Below are 16,658 nucleotides of genomic sequence, written 5' to 3'. Positions count from 1 at the left end.
TGACGTAAAACCCCTTTGCTCCGCTTCTTTGAAACAAATACAAGCCAATCAGTCTGAACAATGTAATATTCGTTACTTTTCAAACCCGAAAACCCGACCCGTTTCGAATTTTCGGATTTTTTTTTGTTTTCAAGTATTTATATAAAGATGCATTATTTTATTCACGAGTTTTCGTTTGACGTTCGTCAATTTTCGATTCGTGTTTCTATTTGTAAACCCGACCCGTTGGGTCGTTTCGATGTATTATTTATCATTAATAAAGTGTTCCCGACATTTAATGTTCAATATTCGTTGTGGAGTTTGTTATTCAATTGTTTATAAAAATCCCGAGCCTTAACATTAATCGAGCCTTACGGGTTAAATGGGTAATTATCCAAAATCATAAACAATCAACAAGAATTAAAATATCTAAAAGTGCAAGGACCATTTCTGCTATTTAGAGATTGAGTTAGGATTAAAAGAAGTTATAAACCTCAGGGGCTAAACTGTAAAATATTCAAACTATAATATTAATAAAATAAATTAACCCAGCCCACCCCCGTCCCCTTCACGCTTTTCCGGTGGTGTTTCCGGCTACCGGAACGTCGCCGGAATTCCATCAATCAACTAGAAATTGCTCATCTTTGACCCGTATTTTTAGTTCGACGCGTTATGCCACCAATTAACAACGATATCTAGTCTATTAATTACCTTGTAACAACCTATAGCCGTGATTAATATCCGTGATATACGACGGATTCTTCGGCCAAGTCAATCAAAGCATTAAAAGCGTATATGCTCCAACCCGTAGTATAAATAGGACGCCCTCCTTCATTCCAACTCGCTCACACCTCTCAATCTATACCTTTTTTTCTTTATCCGGCCGTAAACAAGCTTGAAGCTTCGAGTTTTCCGGCGAGTTCAATTACGGCAACATAAGACCAATAACAGGTAAGTAATATATGCATAATAACGGCGTTTAACCTCTGAACAAAACCCCTAAACTAAAACTTTCAAATCTATAACATAAATCCTAATTGAAACCCTCGGGTTTCAATGAGGGAGATGAACTAAGTATGTGTTTATACATAATTGTTTTCATCTCCTATCTGAATATCTGGATAGTCTACTGGTTAGCACACGCCTCTGTTATGTGTGAGACCCGGGTTTGAAACCCTGGTCAGACGGTTTTGTACATATTGTTTTTATTATTATTAATTAATAATATAACTTAAACTGTTAGTATATTTAATATTTTAAACCCATACTCTTAATGAATAGGTTAACTGGATAGAACGCAGGCATTGTAACACATGGACCCGGGTTCGAAACCTGGGTCAGACACCCTATTTTTTACACAGTTTATTAAATATTAATTATACCTACTTAATTATTTTTAATCAATTAAAAATCATAATAAATTTATAAAACCCTTTTTAAATTAAATAAAAATTATGTAAATTAAATATAAAATATATTTCTTCATTTCACACTCAAAAACCGAACTTCTTGTTTTCATAAACCGAATTAAAAATTGTTCGTTTATTTTTAAACGTAAACTTTAATTCTTTAAAAATTATTTCGCTAGAACAAGAATTATAATTTCAACTTATAAATCATAGTTCAAGACTTTCGAACGTATAAACTTCATAACCTTGCCATTAAAGTAATTATATCGCATTAATAACCAAGACACCGTTAGAGCATTAACAACTTCTTATTTAATATATATAGTAATATTATGATCAAAAGATATAAAATTTATAAAATATTAACCAAACTCCCAAAATAAGTTATACAATACATAACCCTGCTAAATTATCGATTAAGCCTCGTATTTATTTATCATAGTTTGTGCGGATCGCTCGTTTCGGCTTTCGTGACGTGTTCAATTGTTTGCCATCTTCAACGCTTTCGAGTTTTTCCTTTTTACTGCAATTACTAAGGTGAGTTTTTCATCACCCTTTTTTAATTTTTTAATGTTTTGGGGTAGCATATGTATCCTTATGAAAATTCAAGCATTGTTTCTTCTATTACAAAACTACAATTCGTATATGGACTTGTGTGCTACTTGTATTACTTGCACGAATATTACTTACACGATTGGGAAGCCTCATTAAGTATGATCATACGCCCCCATTTGCACTCCGGTCCATTTGCATCGAGTGGAAAAGTGCCTCATTATCCAAGTACGTTGGTTGTTACCAATTGGAAAGGACCTTACTTGCGCGATTACCCAAGTACGTTGGTTGTTACCAACTGGAAAGGGCTTACTTGCTCGTTTATCACATGTCTATGAATTGTATGGTTTTTATGTACGTATTTAAACTGTGGAAACTCACCAGCTATATTTATGTTACAGGTGTAGAGGTACGAGGATGAAACTTAGAAGACACATAGCATGCTTATAGGATATTCAAAGAAACCTTATTATTTTGTTTATTTATTGGTTACAACTTGTATTATTGATAAACTTGTGTTACATGAAGATTTAAATGAAATAATATCATTATGGTCACCTAATAGTGTCACATGTGTTTGAGCAATCTGTACGTCACACTCAGGCGTTTCCGCTTTAGCCGGGGTGTTACAAACAACTTTTCAGAACCGAATCCGCTTTCCCACAGAATAAATCGAACCTTGGTTAAAACCTAACTCGTTCAACCCGTGTAAAAAACAAACTTTGAATCAAACCTACTCGTTCAACCCAAATAAAATACGAACCCTGAATTGAATCGTCTTGTTCAACCCAAATAAAAATTCAACAATAATGATTAAACCTTACTTTATAACCAATAAAGAATAAATATCAAACCTGACTTGTTTGTATTTTCTAAAACTCTTCGTAGCCCAAAAATAATATAACTTGTGAATTCCTCTTTTAACAAAATAAAAATACTATCAGAATAAACCAAAATTTGCAACCCAACTTTTGCTTTTGGTAACCTGTGCAAGGTTTGAGAATTATTACGAAAATTAATTTGTTGTGCAAGACTTGTCTTGCATGTTGACTTTTATCAACTTTATAATTCAAAACAAAAACCACACAGCACGCCTCCTTGCAATTGTAATTTACTTCCGTACAACAATACCGATAGATGGAACCTGTGTGTTCTCCACGATCGTCGCACCTGACCCGATTCCGAAACCCAGCTTGGTTCCGATATATAACGGTTGATAGCTCCTCTCAAGACACGCTCGCTGTCGATCCCTATACCATTGATCCGCCGATCAAAGTTAACTCGATTATCGATTTCTTGAACTTGGCTATGATACCAATTCAAGTCCCAGATCGATAATCAACACGAATAAAAAGACTAACTCTCGTTTATATTAATCAAAAAATATAACTCAAAAAACTGATTACAAACTCTCAAACCCTAACTCGGTTTGACTATTGATGAACCCTAACTTGGTTGCACCAACTTCTCTTATTCTAATATCTAACCATAACTCGGCTTGTATAGACTAACCAAACTTGCTAGCAAAGACATTACCAAATATATAAAACCTTAATAATTCTTGGGCTGGGCTTTACACTTGGGCCAAACAACAATTGAGCCAATAGGATTGGGTGTCATCCAATATCATATATACCTGTACCTAAAAAAAAAAAATATACTCAAATACCTGTCCTAAATGTTTCTTGTATTCCTGTCAGGTTAAAAATTTTCCCTCCTTACTAGCATAAAGTGAAATTAGTAAAAGGAACTGGTTTATACAGCTTGGGAAATATACCCCTTGTAAATTGTAATGAAACATTTTCCTAGCTAATCCTAGACCAACAACATTCTAAAGTTACAAAGTAAATAAAGCATATGCATAAAAAAAATTAGTGAGGTAGCCGGAGATAAAGTGGTATATGATTAGTATGATCTGGTGGAGCATCCCAAACCGTAAAAGCACTTGTCGAGTTCATCCATCGACTGGTCATCCCTGGGAAATGTCGATCCAACACGTCCTTTAAACTCTCGCTTGTGTTCACCCACTCAAACCCTTTTCTTGTGTACACTTCTTCGTTAAAATCACTAGTAAAAAATCTATCCGCTTCAAGTCTCCTCGTGGCCATGATAAGAAAAATGACAAATGCCGTCTCAGAAATTGCAAACCCTTTAATCTTTTTCTCGGCCAACATACCTACCAGCAAATCGAGTTGCTCAACGTCATTACCATACACTTCGTTCAATGTAGCGATGACCTCTTTGTTGTCCGTTAGATTGTCCCACTTGGTGATAGGGATAAGGAAAAGCGATCTACGAAACTCATTGTATCTTGGCACGCTCCTTTCTCGATCCCTATAAACTGTATCATCACATGTTTATAAATGTAAATAAGATGACCAAACCTTGATTTTTTAGAACTTGTTTTTGGTTGAGAGATGTGGTAAGAGAGTTTGTAGTTCGCTACACCTATGAGCGAACTCAAGGAAAATTTGACAATGATCTTTTGAGTTTTGCTGGTGTGACAAGCAAACTTGGTTTGAGTTTGCCGGTTAAACGAGTGAACTCCATCCGCACTTTTTGCCATATAAATATTCCATGTAGAGCCACAAGATTATTGGTTTGAGTTTGCTTTATCAAAGTTCGCTTGTCACACAAGCAACTCGAAAAACACTGTCAGGTTTCCGTCAGTTTCGTTCATAGATGTAGCGAAAAACATATTTGTATAACAACTTTCAAGAAATGTCTATAACTACTCCCCCTAACCATAAACCACCTAAAAAATAAAAAATAACTCAAAACTCAAAACATTCTCCTAAGTTGTGTCGTAAAAACTACACACAAATAACCTATTTGTTGTAGTTAATAAATGACTGAATGCAAGCATGCATGGTTATCAACCTAACATTATACTAATCAAGTTTTGCAAAAGAAAGCCGACCACATACTCTCGAGTGAAGCTAAATTGACATGATCTGCTCGATCTGTGCCATCGACATTTTGGGCCACAACGTCCATGAGCCACACCGGATAATTCCATAGCTCAAGTGCCCCACATGCTTGATGTCCCATTGATACCATTCGTGTCGTAAATCCAATTTTCGATAGTTCACTCTCCCCTCTATTCCCAGTCAAGTTCACCATATCAACCCTGTGGATATAGGATAATACAGTATTCTCAGAGCTTAAACTGTAGTTATAGAAATATGATAATGTACAAGGATGTAGAAGTCATACTTGTGGCTCAATTTCGGAGATTTATTTGGTCCTGGAGACGAATCAATATCCCGAATGGCAAGATGATCGGGTACAAGAGAATGTAGTCTATAAACACTCACAAACTCTTCGGTTATAGAGTAGCGTAGTCCATGATTATTAGGCTTCTTTAACCCTACAAGACCTCCTAGATAGACTCCTCCAACATGCCCAAATGTGTCTTTGAATCTTTTGCCTAAAAGGCCATACCTGAATTAATTCATTTTAAAAAAAAACTAGCTAATAAAGATCCATGAAATACACAAGTTTTTTAAGAGACAGAAATTATTGACACGACTTGAATACTACACGAAAATAAGCAACTTTTGAGTCGATCGGCAAACATGCCCTAATTATTAAATAGACCAACCGGACACGTCCCATTATTAAACATGTCAATCTGACACAACCTGATATATAAATGGGTTAACCTGTTAATGCATTTTAAAGTTTTTGAAAAAAATTAACTATATTTTCTTATTATTGTCAAAGTTTGAAATTTGGTTTCTATTTTCACTTTAACTAGAAGTGAAATTAATTTTTTCCTCTTAAACTCATCATTTGTTGATTAAGAATGAAAGATATAGAAACAAAATTAACTAAAAAGACACCAATAAAAAATAGTTCATATAAGCTTATTGGATTGTTGAAGGAAAAAGAAATTTTAAGCTTGAGTTGTTAGTTGATTGTAACGTTACTAATTAAGTCATTTGGTATTACTCGTTTATGCAAATGAACATTAAACAGGTTGACTGAAAACATGACATGAATATGACTCGATTTTAAGTGTGTCCGACACAAACACGAAGTGAATAAATGTACGGGTCGAGTTTGGTTCACCTAGTTAATTCGTGAACTGGACGCATATGACACTAATTATTTCAGTTTTGTGTGATGTATAAAATTAATAAGTTATACAGATGACACCCTAATTATTTCAACTTACCAGTTACCTCTCATTCCAGCAAGAAGGATGTCGGTTTTAAGAAGTTCAACAGTCCAATCGATAGTGTGAATCTTGGCCATGACCGCAGAAGTTACTAGTCTTGCACGACGGAATAGATTTTCGTCATCCAGATCAGGATATTCTTTCTGGTCAGAGCTAGTAGTTTCCAGTTTAGAATACTGATAGGTTCAAGTTATCATGCGGACGAGTGTGTATAGATGTACCTTTAAGGCGTCACAAATGGCATTGTGTTCAAGCATGAAAAGGTCTTTCAATGCTGATACACCGATCCAACCATTGCGAAATTTGCCTGCTGTGTCTAACCCATCCGTGATCTTAAGTTTCCCTTCTTTGTACGTTCGCACTTCGTGCAATTGTGAAGCGTTGCTTCCATATATTGCGCTTCCATCCCTAAAGGTTATGAACTTCAGTAAGACAGTTACAAAGTTTGGTTAAAATTAGCTGACGATTTCCTTATATGCACTAGAGTTGTTGTGCTCAACCATTTTAGAGGCCTAGAACGAAAAAAATCCGAGGCCTTTAAAAAAATTTGGTTTCTTTCTTTCTGTATCCATTTTCATTGGATGTAAGAAACATGGAATAAAACTCGAGAATTGTAAGATTTGAGCATACGCCTCCAAGAACAAGAGGAGAGTCTTATCACTATACTAGCATTGTATTTTGGTCTGAAACTCTCAGTGAACCCAATATACAACACATATTACATATTTAAAAAAAAGGTATATTGGTTTTTATTAATCCCAACTATCATCTTTTGGTCACTACCAGTCCCAACTAACGAATTGTCTGCTGACGGTCCCAACTTTTATCGTATTTGTTCCTAACGGTCCGCGACTAACAGAATCCTAACGTCGTTAGTTTTAGGTCGTTGGAAAAACGTTTTTCGCCGAAAACTCAAGTTTTTTCCCAAGAACTCAATATTTTCGTCCCAAACATCTTGGTAACTTTGTATCGGACTTTTAGCAACCTTTTTCTAGTAAAAGTCCTAATTATTGAGGTCGCCAAAAACCCTAGAAGGCTAGAACCATCGTCGGAATCGGTTGATGGTGCTCAAGTGGTGGTAATTGGTTGGCGGTGAGTCAATTGGTGGTGGTTGCGGTGTTCAGGTGGTGTTTTCCGGCAACAAATTTGACTTTTCTGGCCAAAAATGTTTTTCTGACGGCCTGAAACTAACGGCGTTAGGATTCTGTTAGTCGTGGACCATTAGGAACAAATACGTTAAAAGTTAGGACCGTCAGTAGCCAATTCTTTAGTTTGGACCGACAGTGACCAAAAGATAACAGTTGGGATTAATAAAAACCAATATACCTTTAAAAAATGGGGTCTTATTATTCAAGTGAGAGACTACAGCCCTAACTTGTTTATAATGGCCATTGGGTCAGCGCTAATGAATTTATGAAAGGTTGATTGTTCATACCACCATGACGTACTAATATTAAGATGGCCTTCTTTGATATCATCTAAACCAGTATCAACTTTTTTAGTCTTGTAAAACTTGAAAGAATTAAGAGGACATTGATACGCAGCATTTTCATACGACGCCTTTAGCTCAAACTGTGATGTAAATCATCGATCATGTGTTAGTTAATTTGTGAAGATCATGGGAGCTATATAGTTGTATGCATGCAAGGTGCTAAGTAATTAATCAAACCTGTTCTGTTGACTCAAGATGATCCATCCAGTCATGAGTCATGAATTGTATCCATGAAACCGCGATTAGGTTTAACTGTTTTCCGGTGTCTATGAATTCTTTGCGTTCCATAAGCTTTGTTGCCACCTCCATAGGGGTTGGCTTCAATAGCTATAAAACAAACCAAGACTTTAATAAGTAATAACAAGAGGTCCACATTACCGGTTACTAGCAAGAAGAAGAATTTGATTCACGGGATTATTCTTTCAATGTGGTGGATCATATGGCTGACGCGGAACGAGGTTGTCTTCTCCAGTGAAGATAGAAGAAACGATCTAATTTCTTATTCTCTTCTTAATTATTTGTTTTTGTGGATTATAAATAGAGATAGTAAAAGTATTGTTGGTTGGACCTAGGGTTGGCTCTAAGAATTCACATGCCCCGCCTGAGCATAAAAGAATATGCCCCTTAAACCTTAGCATACTAAGTAATGTAAAGACAATTTTTATACGACGATTAAAGTTATAGCAATGAACATAACAATTAGCAAAATCATGATATTAGAATGAGTTTATGGCATACTGATCGAATAGGCTAATAGCCAATTGAGGATTTATGAAGCTCTTTAACATTCTTGTAACAAATTGATGAATCAATTATTCACAGTTTATACACTCTAATGTTCCATTCTGGATAGCTATCATCGCCAACCAGCTAAGTCTTTGTTAGGGCATTGTGAACCGTAAATAAGATTTCAATAACTATAATTTCAAAAAACTCATTTATGTAGATGCTACCGGGACTACTAGTGTTCGAAATCGGCTTTGCTATTATGCCGCTTATAAGTTTCTTTTATTTATTTATTTAACTTATATTGATTAATTAAAAGTGCTTGACCTTTTTTTAGTTTGAGTGGGCCTATAAGTCTTTGGGCGATTTTAAAAAAATAGGTCTAAAAGGTGTTTGAATATTATAAAAATAGTGAGATTATAATCGTTCGGATATTCTACAATGATAACATCGGGAATTTAAAAAAAAAATTGTCCCCCCCCCCCCCCGAAAAAAACGTACCCTGGCCGGTCACCCACTTGGCACACCCAAAGAGTCGGGCCTGGTTGGACCGATTGGCTAAAAAATCCTCTTTTAGTCATGTAATTTTCTTTTCTAGATTTTGCTAATTTCGTTAATACATAAAACCGTCCGAAAAAATAACAAGATGTCCACATGTAGATATACCCACATTTAGAACTATGTCACACTTCAATAAAAAGTTGGCATATTTGTAATATCTTTTGAGTCTTTATAACGAGAGGGCAAACATCATTGAAAATGATAGCTCTATAAGAGTACAAGGGAATGCCCAAAAATATTATATATAGCTAATCTTTAGGTTTTCAAAAATAATACCAGTTTACAAGATTTTGTGATTGTATACCCCTTTTCTTTGATCAAGTGGCGGCATGTTCCGGCCAAAAAAACTTTCTATGCTACCAGCGGCTTCATCAGAAGGATCGTTATACTTTCCATCGGCTGTCCTATAGGGAAAGTCAGCAGGATTAAACCGAACACCTCCCGAATTTTTACCAACATTAATCAAACTACACTTGAAATGTAGATGCCGGCGTATAGAAAGGTATGCCAACCCTAAGAACACCGGGAAACGGTGCCACTTCATCCCTGATCTATCAAGTCCATGAATAATCTGCACAAATAACTATCAAATGACTAGGTCTGTAAACGAATCAAACGCTTATGTATTATTCGGTGGGGGTTGGTTTATGTTCATTTATTTAATAGGCGAATGAACATGAACATCTATTTTCATTCATTTAATTAAATGAATGGACATGAACACACGTTTTGTTCATTCATATATGTCTATGAACTTCATTTATGTTTGTTTATATTTTAATAAATATGTAAATAGTTATCTTTTTTACATATATAAATATAAAAGGGGTTCGTTTAAATTACACACGCACACATTTGATTATGTTTGGTCAATTATGCTCATTTGTGTTCGTTTACGTTCATGAACTGTTAATTCATTTATGTTTTAAATGACGAACACGAACATGTCCCTTTTCTTGATGAATGATCACGAACACAAAATTTTCTTTTGAGTATATGATTGTTTCTGTGTTCGGTTAAAGTTAAATGAACGAACATGAACATGCCCCTGCTCATGTTCGTTCGGTTGTTTACATGAGTTAAACCGATGATGCGAATACCTACCAAGAAGAGAAGCCTGTCCACGGGTCTCATCCTTTGAAAGATTTCATGGAAATCAGCAAGTACTAGCAAGTGCTTGATGACTGAAAAAAGAAGAGATTTTGCACAAGACAGAAATGGAATCATGGTGGGTTTGATCTTGATTCTTGAATCATGGGTTTAATCCTTTGACGTTGAAAAATTGTAACAATTGCGTATTTAAGATACACATTATCATTCAATTTGTTTTTAGTCGTAAAGGTGCACATTAAGTGCGTGACAAAACAAACAAAACTACTAACCGTGTGTCTTGAAATCTGAATTTAGCCTGTTTCTCAAATGTTATAATATTGGTTGTTAATATATATTAATAACATTTTGGCTTATTGGATTTAATAATCCTAACTAAAAGCTATTGACCGATAGTAATCACAATTGAGTTTACCGCTACTGGTGATCCTAAAATTGGAAAAAGAAATTGACGCTCAGTGGTCCACCGTTAAAAAATTAACGATGTTAATTTTTTTTTAATTTAAAACTGATTTTTTAGGCATTTGGATCAAAAGGATGATATGAGTCGATTGATGTAAAACTTAGCTCAAAATAGTGCAACAAACGACTTAATTTTTGTTAATTGAAAGCTTAAACACCCGATTTGAAGCATTAATCAAGTCGTTCTGAACATCGTTTCAAGTTAAGTTTTACATCAATCGACTAGTATCACCCTTCTTATCAAAATCCCTGAAAAATAGTTTAAAATTTGGAAAAAAGTTAATGCCGTTAATTTTTTTTAACAGGGAACTACTGCGAGCAAATTTTTTTTTAAATTTGGGGCCACCAGTGACGATAAACTCAGTTGCGATTATAAAATTCCAATAAACCTAAAATTTTGCCGGGGACGCCCCTTTTTTAAAATCACAATTAAAATAAATTAAAATTAAATTTTAACTCGATGCAACGGAAGATTGTACACAAAAACTCTGCTTCGTTTTTGTGATAGGTCTATTTATGAGATTTCAGATGCTCCAAGCAAATACTAAAAAAATAGTCCCTTGTAAAGTTGTAAATAATTATTGCATTAAATGTAATATGCGCTTGATATTCTTAGAAAGTTTTGCATGTTTTTTCCAAACCATTGGCTACACATACTGATGTCATTCGTAACTTATAAATTGATGAAGGAAGACGATATGAATTGATTTCATCGAATACTGAAGGACGGTGGGGAGCCTCATACGTTAACCCATTCGGTTTATGTTGCAACCCAGAATGCCTCACGTTTATGCCTTGCTTTGTGACGGTTCCTAAGATAGTCAATATATAATACTATTAGTTTGGGCCTTGGTTTGAGAGGGACCTTGACATGCCCGGCTTAGATGGGGTGTAGGGAGGTCGACCGACCTCTGTCCGATCATCCCAATAGGCACGGAAAAAAAATCTGTATTTAAACTTTACTTAAACTTATAACCAAATTATCAACTTAATAGCCCAAAATATAAACAATAACTCATAAGTCCAAGCCCAAATCATAAACAATAACACTAAATTAGATTATTTTGCTACAACATTTTTGTTTTGTATATCAAAATTACAATTATCATCGTATTATTTACTTTTTATATATAAGTTATCGAACTTATTTTTACTTAAGGGCTGAATTTATATCCGCCTTCCACCCAAAATTATTTAGCGATTCTCAGAGACAGCCCTAGAGCTTGATGCTAAGCTAAAAGGTTTTTGTGATAATATGCGAGTGACCCGAGAGGAGACCAACTTTTTGATCGATGGAGGTGTTGAGTCATGGTGTAGTAAGCGACAACCGACAGTTTCATCGTCAACAACAGAAGAAAAGTCCGAATCAAAAGGTAGATTATAAAGTTAAGTTATTCTGTGATAATTTATCTGCTAAAATGTTAGCTAAGAATCCTACTTTCCAATCTCAAACGAAATATATTGAAGTACAATACCATTTATAAGGGTGAAGGTTTTGGAGGAGAAGTTGATTTGGTGTATGGAGACACTAATTAACAATTTGTAGATGTTCTAACAAAAGGGTTGGCAAGTGTGAAGATTCAAGAGCTATGCATGCGCATGGGGATGAATGAGTTCTGTTTTGAGAGGGAGTGTGAATGTCCAACAACGAATTAAGAGGATGTGGCAGCATGGCATAATTGGGAAGGGATCGAGTTAATAAGTTTTTAAGACATCTTCGAGTTTATGTTTATCTAGTTGTTTAGGTTTTGAGTTTGCTTAAATTTCATATAAGCATTTTGTAGAGAAAGTTTATAATAGTTTAATAGGGGGTTAATTTATATTAATTTGAAATACAAACAACATCATGTTCTACTTGGAAGAAGTGTTTAAATTGTATAGAAAATTCATTATAATAAAGTGACTTTAAGCTCTTAATGTTACTTAGAGAGTTATAGAGTCAATGACCCAAACTACAATCCTGTTAACTACCATTTAGTTAAAGATTGAGACATTGAGTTAGTATATCGGATGATATTTCCTCTCCATAGATCTATTTGTTTTATTTAATTTGAATTCATTGTAAGTTTTGGTTTTTCGTGTTGTTTAGGTTTTTCTTTTTTCGATCAAGACAACGAAGAGTTAACACTAAATACCAAAATTTAATAAAAAAGATGATTTAATCAATTTGCACACAGACACACCCTAAACAAGAATATTCTTGTTCCATCACTTGCGGCGTAGTGGTCGCAGACTTGGGTTTTGTAGTAAAGACTCAAGTTCGATCTCCACTTATATTATTTTTTGTGGATTAAGACAATGAACGATTTGAGTTAGGCTTTGCGTAAAATTGTCAGCTCTAATTCCGAGCCCACCCGGGTTTTCGTCCCACCGTATGTTATGCCATAGAGTTCTACTCTTATGGTAGCACAATGGTTGTTAAGTGGCAGTTGGTGATATGGTTTCATAAGGAAATGCCCAAGCCAAACTCTGAAGCTAGCGTGGGTCCGTGATGTGCGAATATATATATATATATAAACATGATTCACAACTAATCTTTAAAAACCAAACAACCTAAACTAACTTCACACAACCAGCAAGTGTACAGATCGCGTGTAGCACAAACACAAGAAGTCCGGATATTGACCACAAGGGCATGTTCTACGATTTTAAGAAACGACCCTACACTAAGATTTGACTAATAAACAAATTTGATTTTGATTTTATTTTATATATTTTTATTTATTTATTTTAAAACTAATTTAACTAACTTAAATAGGAAACTCAACGAGCTTTTAACGAATATGGAGAAACGACTACCTAGGCAAGAATCTTACTGACAATTTAACGACTAAAGGAATTAACTAATCACATAACACTGAGATCTTAAGAATAAATCAACTAAGACTCACGAATGTTCGCTAGATCACCTCTCGGTCTCACACTCTCACCAACTAACCCTCACAAATCTAAGAAGCTTGAATTATCCTACCAGGATAAAGATTACTAAGGTACCCTAACGAAGAATCTGCTCTCGGACTCAACGACACAAAACCCAGCTAAAAATTGGTACTAGCAATTCTAGGGATAAAGAGGGAACAATATCTAACCCAATCTAAGACACTTATTTGCACGCAAATCTAAACCGGATAACACCAAAACTCGCTCTCGCGCAATTCTAACCAAACCGAATAAAGATGCCAGACAAACTGACTCCCCATTACCTCTCAGTCACAAGGAAGGTGAACATACTGAATTTTAATAATAAATCACACTCAAGATTCCTATGGCCGCGCTAACCATAAATAGACCAAAAACATCAGGTCTAAGACCTAAACGTAAAACCATAACCGAACGACACACGGTCAATCAGTCAAAGTCATACGCGGAATCATAAGCAATAATTATAGAAAAACAATATTTTAACACATCAAAGATCGAATTAAATAAAGCTTTTCAATAATAATACGTCATGTGATCAATCAAAACCAAATAAACTGTCAAACAACGTCAATATTTATCTCAACCTAGGTAGTTCAAATAATTTAGCTACTCATAATCATGAAACACAAATCAAAGTAGTTCTTAACGACAAATAACATGATTATGAAATGTGGAAAACAAAGATTAAAAACCAATGAACAAATCCAAATCTGAAAGCAAACGGAATGCGCCCTCTAGTCTTCAACCGAATGCTTCCTAATCAGCCCCCTTACTTCCGTTAATGATTTTTGTCTCCTGTTTGTTGTATCAGCCTTTAACAACCACCAAACCCAATTCTTGTGTTCCAAGTAAGAGGCTGCCCGTTGTTTTCCGTCTGACTTCCGTTATCGAAACACCCTCCTATATTTTTTTTCCTAAGAGCATTCCCATCCTATCCCTCAAATTTGTGTGAGGTGAGTTTATAAATTATAGGATGGGGTTTTAAGTGGTTGTGAGTGTAAATTATAGGGTGGAGAGAGAAAAGGTAGTGATTTTTTTGTAAATTTGGGAAAACGTAGCAATTTTTTGTAAATTATAGGGTGGAGAGAGAAAACTGTAATGGTAAAAGTATAAAAAAAAGATTATTTAATTAAACAGAAGAAAGAAATATAGTTTTTTAATGTAATTATAGAGATAGATATGGATGATAGGTTGGGAATGCTCTAAGGTTTTCTTGCGGCTGACTTTCATTCACCCATCTTCATGCGGGCCTCGCATAACCAATAATTAGTTTCGTGACTAACAATATCAAACAAACGTGGGTTTTAAAATAATTAGAATGTATGCTACTTGAATTTTAAATCACATAATTTTAAATCACATAAACAATTCTTTTTAATATATAAATATAATTGATTTAACTTAATATATAAATATAATTTATTTAACTTGTAAGGTAACCTGAAATTCTTCAGAGTACACTGACTCAATCTTTTATATATCAACATTTAACTTATATATTAAATTTTAAATAAATCAACTGTGACTAATTTAACTTATATATCAACATTTAACTTATATATTAAATTTTAAATCAACTGCGACTAATTTAACTTAAATTCCCAATTTTAGACTGTTGTCTCTTGAAATCTCCAGCGTTTAAATACGAACCACTTGAGATAAATCTTGAATTAAACCTAGCTCAAAAAGATATAAAAGCGTAGAAAATATTTATAAAATATGTCTAATTTGGACCACATCCGGTTAAGACAACATAGTCTGACCATAGTGAGGCAATGGTGCTCTCCAATTTGAAGAGTGCGACGACCTGAAACAAAAGAAAGTCCCCGTTAAAAAAAATTGATAATTAGTGATTTGACTCAACAAGTCTGTATTTTGAAATCAGCCAGATTAAGAAAATGAGATATGAATGAAATATAGTAAAAACTGCAAAACAAAGAAATTAATAAATACTCCTATCACTGTTATGCAGTTCTACATATAAGAAATATTTTACTAACGTTATGAAATCTATATCTATCTATACATTAGAGTCATTTTTACAAAATTTTCCATCTTCTCTCTCATATTAAATATTCTCTTTCTTATTAATAGTTTTATATTTCTTTTTTTTAATATATCATTTTCTCTTTTTAATATTTATTTCATGTTTTAAAAAATTTAATACCAACATAAACATATTATTTTACATAAGTATATTGTATTAGTTATAAATATCAACCTTTTATAAGTAACCAATTTTTACGTTGATTTTGAATAATTATTCCAAAATTTAGAGGTTTAAATATATTATATTAGTTAATTAATATTAATGTTTTATAAGAAATGATATTATTGGATGAAGAGCAAACTTAATTTAAAATTAAAATTAAAAATTTTAATAAACTAACTTATTAAATATATATGATTGTTTACTAAATTACAAGTTTTTTCTTTCAAACACTTAAAAAATAAATTCACTATTTATGTATTCTTAGTGTCATGTTAATGTAAACGAACCGGTTTCTTTACCCAATTAAAGGATCATACATGGTTCATGTCAACATAGTTTATGATTAGAATGAGTTTCGGTTCACGGGTTGGTTTAAAAGAGTATTCATTTACAACTTCTTTTTTTCTTCCGTGACTATTTAATCAACCCATGATTTATGTTAAGTTCATCATCTTAAAAATCCAAAAAAATATAATTAGTTTTTTATATGGATGAGACAAATTCTTAATTTAGGAATATAAATGTTAGACTTAAGTACACTGTTAATCAGATGATAAATTGACTTTGTATATTCTTTTATTTTTGGAGATTTCAAAAATATAGATTTCTTTAGTGAACGAGTAATAGTTGCATCAAAAAATGAGTTCGTTCAAGAAACTAACAACCGTCTACTAGAAAAGTGGCATATACAATGAAACTAAACTACATGTGAAAATACAATAGGGTAATCGTGTTATAGAAGATTAAATCATACCTAAAAGTAATATAAAAATTAACAACTTTATTCTTAAAAAAATTCTATACGTTTAGATAAAATAATTAATTTCAAACTTCAAATAATGAAATTTTCACTTTTTTTTTCAATGAAGATAAATAAAGGATAAAGCCAATCACTATAAATGGTTGATTTGTTTTTTAGACAACTTGTTTTAATTCATGGTTAGTTATGTGTTGCATTATTTAGAGTTAAAAACAGCAATAAAGTGAAACTTGTAAGTTTTTATATAGAGGGTAGACTTAAAATTAAAATTACAAGTATTGTATGCAAAG

At 33.6% G+C, this 16,658-nt stretch overlaps 1 protein-coding gene across 1 annotated transcript; it reads right to left on the bottom strand.

Annotated features, from left to right (window-relative positions):
- Positions 1 to 3,654: 3,654 nt before the first annotated feature.
- On the bottom strand, positions 3,655 to 10,224 carry LOC143628751 (alpha-dioxygenase PIOX-like). The gene is made up of 9 exons (XM_077098247.1): positions 10,007 to 10,224; positions 9,207 to 9,473; positions 7,793 to 7,942; positions 7,559 to 7,695; positions 6,345 to 6,531; positions 6,121 to 6,266; positions 5,157 to 5,384; positions 4,868 to 5,070; positions 3,655 to 4,281 (listed from the first exon to the last, which is right to left on the bottom strand). The coding sequence occupies exons 1-9, from the start codon at positions 10,127 to 10,129 to the stop codon at positions 3,812 to 3,814; spliced, it is 1,911 nt and encodes a 636-aa protein (XP_076954362.1). The 5' UTR covers positions 10,130 to 10,224; the 3' UTR covers positions 3,655 to 3,811.
- Positions 10,225 to 16,658: the final 6,434 nt, after the last annotated feature.

The sequence above is a fragment of the Bidens hawaiensis genome, unplaced genomic scaffold, assembly GCF_021521415.1.
Source record: "Bidens hawaiensis isolate Kalapana, Puna unplaced genomic scaffold, B.hawaiensis_p1.1 tig00005061_1, whole genome shotgun sequence".
NCBI lineage: Eukaryota > Viridiplantae > Streptophyta > Magnoliopsida > Asterales > Asteraceae > Bidens > Bidens hawaiensis.
The sequence above is the reverse complement of the archived record's forward strand: the minus strand, read 5'-3'. Positions and strand labels throughout refer to the sequence as shown.